This window comes from Solanum lycopersicum, chromosome 12 (genome assembly GCF_036512215.1).
Source record: "Solanum lycopersicum chromosome 12, SLM_r2.1".
NCBI classification, from domain to species: domain Eukaryota; kingdom Viridiplantae; phylum Streptophyta; class Magnoliopsida; order Solanales; family Solanaceae; genus Solanum; species Solanum lycopersicum.
Genome location: NC_090811.1, coordinates 52,784,939 through 52,791,452, shown reverse-complemented (window position 1 = coordinate 52,791,452; position 6,514 = coordinate 52,784,939). Strand labels below are relative to the sequence as shown.

The 6,514-nt window shown below is 33.0% G+C and overlaps 1 protein-coding gene across 1 annotated transcript; it reads left to right on the top strand.

Annotated features, from left to right (window-relative positions):
• The first annotated feature begins 280 nt into the window (after positions 1–280).
• Positions 281–5,601, top strand: LOC101249250 (AT-rich interactive domain-containing protein 5-like). The gene is made up of 8 exons (XM_069292149.1): positions 281–537; positions 626–665; positions 3,566–3,610; positions 3,769–3,849; positions 4,147–4,263; positions 4,357–4,416; positions 4,520–4,680; positions 5,475–5,601. Exons 1-8 carry the CDS (start codon positions 281–283, stop codon positions 5,599–5,601), a joined length of 888 nt encoding a protein of 295 aa, XP_069148250.1.
• The last annotated feature ends 913 nt before the right edge of the window (positions 5,602–6,514 follow it).

The window sequence follows — 6,514 nt, the reverse complement described above, 5'->3', positions numbered from 1 at the left end:
GAATTAGATATCAAGTTTTTTTCTAGGTAAAAATTGAACTTGAAATAATGGTATGAAATTTGTAGAGAATCATATAACTAGTAAGTTTTTTTCTAGGTAAAAATTGAACTTGAAATAATGGTATGAAATTTGTAGAGAATCATATAACTAGTGGAATTAGTGATGCACATCAAAAAAATTTTGGACGTTTTTATTTTTCTTTTCTTTTATGTTTGGGTGCTTTTTCTGGAGGATATGTTGCCTGTGACTAGTTGTCAGAATTGATAAGAGTGAAGAAGAGATGGTGGTTGATAGATCAGATGACCCTCAGATAAAGACGAATGCTACAATTATTACCGCTGATGATGATGCTAGGTCGGACCAGTTTCTGAAAGTGACAATCGAAGTCAATGATTCTTTTGCATTTATAGGTGAGGATAATGAAGTCTCCCATGAGGATCAAACTGCATTTATAGAAAAACTAGGCACCTTTTACCGGGAGAAGGCGGTAGAATTTAAACTACCTAGGTTTTATGGTCATCCACTTAATTGCCTAAAGTAAGTGTATCATATTTTTATCAATGAGCCTTTTTATTTACATCTTGTTCCTGAGACATATTATATGTTATCATGTTCTTCGTGCTAGGTTATGGAAATTTGTGATAAAATTAGGTGGCTATGATCAGGTAAGCCTTTTATTCTGCACTTGTAGCTTACTTTTTTGATTGAATCAAGAACTGTAGAGGATATTAGTCACTTTTCCAAAATGTCCTCAACTAATCAGAAGCAGTGGATCAACAATCGAGTGCAATAAGTCAAGGAATTATTTATGAATTAACCATGATCTTGCCAAATATCACAGTGTGAACCTCGAGTTGTTAGAGAGGGTACTCTAAATTTATTTTTAAGAAATAAGCAATGTAGCTCCATAGATTATAGTATAATTAAAAAAATTCAAGCGGTGGTTGTGTATTTCCTTCTGTTACAATATGCTATAAGTCTGTGAGATAAGTTTTATGTTATTCCCATGTACTTTTGACGGTGTACTATTATTCTACTTTGTCTCTGTAAGTAACTGAATACAAACTCTGGCGACAAGTGGGAGACTCCTTTAATCTCCCCAAGTGAGCATTTAGTTGGGCCTATTTATTTCTTTTTTTTTGGCAACTGATATAAATAATTCTCCTTTTCTCGTCAAACATCAACTTCCCCAATATATACTATCTAAGGGAGATGTTGTCTTTCATTGTTTTACTGATGATGTGCCAAGATTTTGAAGTACGGTATATTTTGGGTACAATATATCAGAAAGTGCTTGAAGAACAATTGTTCATGAATTGTATTAAACTTAATAACTACTTCCTGTGTTTCAAATGTTTGTATGGTTTTGACTTAACACCTTAATAAAGTAATTAATTTTTGTGAATCTTGTAGCCTTGGATTAAAACGGTACATGGTCCAGTTCTTTTACTTGAAATTATAACAATTTTTGAAATTGAGAATTATATGAATTAGGGAGAAACTCCATGAAAGGAAAATCAATGATCCATATAAATAGCTTAGCTGGAAATGTCCTGAAGAAATCCAACGAGTAACATAATCTTGTTAAATTGAAAAGAGCAACTATTACCTTTTTCTGATGAATCGTATAGTTTTACGATTTCATCGACTAAAAAGGTTATCAAACGAAGGTAATTATGTAAAGATATGGCACCTCAAAGCAACTCAGCCCCAGATCATGAGTGGTGGTTTTTCCATTTCCATATAAATAGTCCAATTTATTATCCTTATTCCGATGTGGGATTTCTTAACATTCCCACGTATGCCCAGACCTCAACTAGAGCATGAACCGTTATCAATGGGGAGCCAACATCGAAGAACAACAAACTGGGATAAGTCTAACTCTAATACCATATAAAGATATGACAACTGAGTCTACGACAACCTCAAAAGCTAGCTGTGAGGGAGGTTTGTCCAAGTCCACATAAGGAGTCAAATTTCCCATTCCTCTTCCGATGTGAGACTTTTTAACAATTTCAATTGAAATGATCGAAAAGGAAATGTGAGTTAATGTATGCTCAAGGTTGAAAATATCATTAAAAAAAGTTTAAAAAGAAGAGTCCCTTAGTTACATAATTTTAAATTGAAATTGAGAATTGAGTTCATTATAAGATCTATTTATCCTTCTTAGAAGATAGTATGTTGCCACTCGGACTCGAACCGAGATGCATTAGCACTGCTTCCTAAGAGCAGTGTTTCTATCAATTTCACCATAGCAGTCTGTCTTGAACTCATAATAGCAATCAATAAGCAATTGTCGAGATTAAGTAGCTATTTTTTTAGTAATGACAATAAAAAGTTGTTCAAATAAGGATTTTAGGTTGAAGGTTCATTTCAGATTTTAGTTTAGATAAACCAAATACTAGTGGAATGTACGAAATGTCCTTAATCTTGTAGTCTTGAACATGTCACGTGAGTTGTGACACGTCGAAATTAAGAATTGCCAAAAAAGAGAAGAGACGTTCTTTTCTTTGAACATGGTAACTTTGCAAGGAGGCATTCTTTTTATTGCATATAGAGTATTAAAACTACTAAAATTAAACATACGAAGAAAACATGAAGTGATTTTACACATATAACAACAAAAATTCCAACATCAAGCTATAAGCTGAGTTGCTCCGACTCTACTTGTGACACACTGAAATTAAGAATTGCCAACAAAGAAAGAAGCATTCTTTTATATGTACTAGTAACTTTTGAAAGAGGCATTCTTTTTATAATGCAGAGGGTATTAAAATTATTAAAATCTAAAATACTAAGAAAATATGAAGTGATTTTGCAAAAAAAACAATATAGATTCCAACATCAAGCTATAAGCTAAGTTGCTCGGACTCTTCACTTTTGGTGCCACACCCGTGTCGACACGACACGGGTGTGGGATCTGTGTCCAATATGGTCAACCAATTTGAGGTGCTTTTAATAAAATTGATGGGATAATGTGGATAGTTTTAATGATTGTTTGTAATCAATGCAAAAGCGAATGTCAAATTGAAGAAAATGAATTATCTTTTGTCTATAAATTTCTATATGACTCCTCTTCTTTTAATATTCTTCCAGATTCTCCTCAAGTTCTCCCATAATATCTCATAGTTTAGGTTTAATAATTCTTCTTTTAGATATTCGTAATGGACATCCGCACCATGTCCGAGCAACGTTTACTCGTATTTGAGTGGTGGCAATTGGTTCTGGAGTTAAGCATGTAGGGACTTGAAGCCTAAAATATTTACAGATGCTTCTGAATAGGGAATCTAGACTTTATGAGATACTGAAGGAATGCTTCCTTATGCTAGATTTGCTCAATGTGAAATGAGTGTCGATGTCTAACGTCCCCAATTAGATGAGTAACTTAGAATAAAGAATGAGGTTGTAATGAGCAAGATATCTTTTGATTCTCTAATAATATAAGAATTTACTGGAATGATAATCACCTGAATATGTACGACAATTAATACCAATGCTTTCTATCTACTATTATACGACTTCGTCTAAATGCTTTTTTGGGGGCTCTGAAAATCTACTTTCTCAGGACTTGCACTACTGTTCTTGGACATTCCACGGCTTCTATGAGAAGGTAATAACCTGAAGTTCTCTTCCCTTGATAGTTATTAGCATATTTTGACTACTGTCCACCATGCTGCTAATATTTGGTATATAGTGATTTTGAATAGAATTTGTTCAAAAAAGTTATCCCTGTACATTATATTATCTCATGATTTCTCTATATGTTAGTTACTTCTCCAATACGAAAGGCATACGACAAAAATTGGAGTGCTTCAACTTCCTATTTCTCCTTCTCCTATTGACAATGAGGTAACACTGTGTTTACTTTGTTATTATGTGATGTATCTTCACATTTGTTGTATGTTGTACACCTTTTAATTGATATATGGGGAAGCCTATTACCTCAAGTAGTTAGAATCATTGACTTATTTTGACTTTGCAAAAGTTCTTAAAGTTTATTTGATTATTTACTGAAGTTGAGCATTTTTATAATAAGAATTAGGTTATGGAGTTGGTCTTTACTTTATCTAAATGTCGAATCAACTAATGTAGCCTTGTTGTATAGGTATATTATACAAATATGAACTATTTGAGGTAGTTCTGCAGGGAAGTGGTTACCCAATTTCTGCATCAGGAAGGGCAGTAAGAGATTCCGCTGCTCGTTGTAGGCTAGGCTGGCAGCAGAAACACCTTCTTGGTTATGGTGAGGTTGCTGAGTCAATTGTAAAGATCTGCTGCTGGATCCTTGTAGAGGTCTTTGGGCATTAATTTCTATTGCAATGTATAAGTAATTTTGGTGTTTTTCATCTTTTATAGGACATGATTGCCAACAATATGCCAAAACGTGCGAAGAGACGAAAAACTAGTGGTAAGATTGTTCATACATCTCTTTCATTGAGTTGTTTTCTCCCAATATAAAGTCTAGCACTTCCAAAACTTTGTCTTTCGTGTCTGTTATTTAGTATTGTAAATATATCAGGATCATCATTCGAGATCATTAGTTTTTGCTTTAACTCATTCGCTTATCAAAAAGAATAGTGACCGCAGCAGAACTTCTTGTCATATTCAGGCTCTTAAGCACGAGGGGAAAAATGAAGAGGAGCATCTAATGAAAGCTGCAGAAGCTAAAACATCTCATTCGTACGTCGTACATTATCTGTATCCTTTCTTCTAATATTTTTATCTCTTCATTTATCTTGTATGCCAGAAGTTTATCACCCAAAAGAAAAAAAGTTCTCAGAACTTCAGTAGTATTTCTCTATCTTTCTTTGTTTTTCGCTCCTCTCGTTTCTTATGTAAAGTAAATTGCTTTCCATCTACTAGGTTGGATGCCAAGTTGTTGATGTTGGACCCCCCGCTGATTGGATGAAAATCAATGTTCGTGAAACATTAAATTCCTTCAGACTAAAAGAATTAAGGACCTCTAGAATGCATTCGATTTCTCTCATGTGATTTGTAATGATTTTATGCAAATAAAATGATTCCTTTGAGGTCTATGCAACGGTGCCTGGGCTTTTACGTGAGGAGGTATAATACCAATCTTGCTACTGGTTTCCATAAAGTGCATTCAATTAGTTTTCGTCTTTTTACAGCATCTTAAAGCTCGAATGCCCTTATTTCATAATAAACATAGGTACGAATTCAATCTAATCCATCTGGTCGCCTGGTCATTATTGGTCAACCAAACCAACTTGACAATTTTTGGGGTGTTACTACCTTCAAGAAGGTACACACCTTGCTATTTATTTTAACTGATTTTGACTTACTCTGGTAAAGAGAAAATGTCATGCAAAAAACTTGATATTTCTTAAATGGATCTGAAAACTATATTGTTGTTACGTTTCTATTTGTTGCTCACAACACTCTTAAGAAATCTGCGACCATCAAAAGGTTCTCGATTTGTCAGTTGGCCTGGCATAATTTTTTTCTTTCAGATGGTCATATCACCTGCTAGAATTAATCAGCTTCGGACCAGCGCTGATGTCTCCCTTCATGGGTGTCTTCATGTTCATGTGCCCTTTGCGCAGCAGAATATCTGAGTCGACAATGCAGAAGTATTGATAGTGAATGCTTGGCCATAGTCGTTTTGTTGTTGTTGTTGTTCAGCCATCCCAGTAGAAACTTAGATTTCTTTTCAAAGACATATGGATACGTGATGAACATAGCTTGAGGTAGTATGTCTCACAAGCATGGAAACTGGGAAAACTTTTGCCGCTTAAAAGTAAAATGCGAGGATTTTTATGTCCCAAATTTAAAAAGTACAATTACATAATAGCTAAGTACAACATTATTTAAGCATTAACACTAAAAGAATATTATAAATTGTTCATATTAAGATGCTTTTCTAGCCTCTTATATATTAGATAGGTATAATAACTTTTATTTTCATTTATTCAATTTTTAAGTATATTTTAAGAAATTATTTCTATAAATTATATATAGGAGAATAAGGAGATATGAGAGGTCGGATGTCATGAAATAAGAAAAAAATAGACATAGACAGAAAAAAGTATTGGATAGAGGTATTTAGATCGACAATGAAACAACTTTAGATTACTAAGAATATGATCATAGATAGGAGAGTCCGTAAATCACATATTAGATTAGAAGGGTAGTAGGTAGTTCAATTCTGATTCACTTTTTGGTTGATTTAACTATGTACATGAATTTTCTCATTTTTTATCGGCAATTGCTATTTTTAAGATAATCTACTCTTTTTGTATTAATTAGGGTTAATTATTTGACACGACATATACGTGTAATAACACACGTAAACAAAAATTAGAAAAACACATATTTCATTTAAATAAAATTATTATTGCATATCTTGTAATTTCATTTAAATAATATATTACACATTTATTATAATCTATATTGTTAATGTTTGTAATATTTTATATTGGTATGATACACACGTGCGTCACACATGTTCTAACCTAATTTAAAAAATAAAAGAAGATTATCAATTATATAT

What these genes read in the sequence shown, in the direction of transcription:
- LOC101249250 (XM_069292149.1), top strand. Translation starts at nt 281, where the DNA reads ATGGTGGTTGATAGATCAGATGACCCTCAGATAAAGACGAATGCTACA. An exon ending in AATTAGGTGGCTATGATCAG is followed by an intron (nt 666 to 3,565) that starts GTAAGCCTTTTA and finishes CTACTTTCTCAG; the next exon opens with GACTTGCACTACTGTTCTTG. An exon ending in TCCACGGCTTCTATGAGAAG is followed by an intron (nt 3,611 to 3,768) that starts GTAATAACCTGA and finishes TCTATATGTTAG; the next exon opens with TTACTTCTCCAATACGAAAG.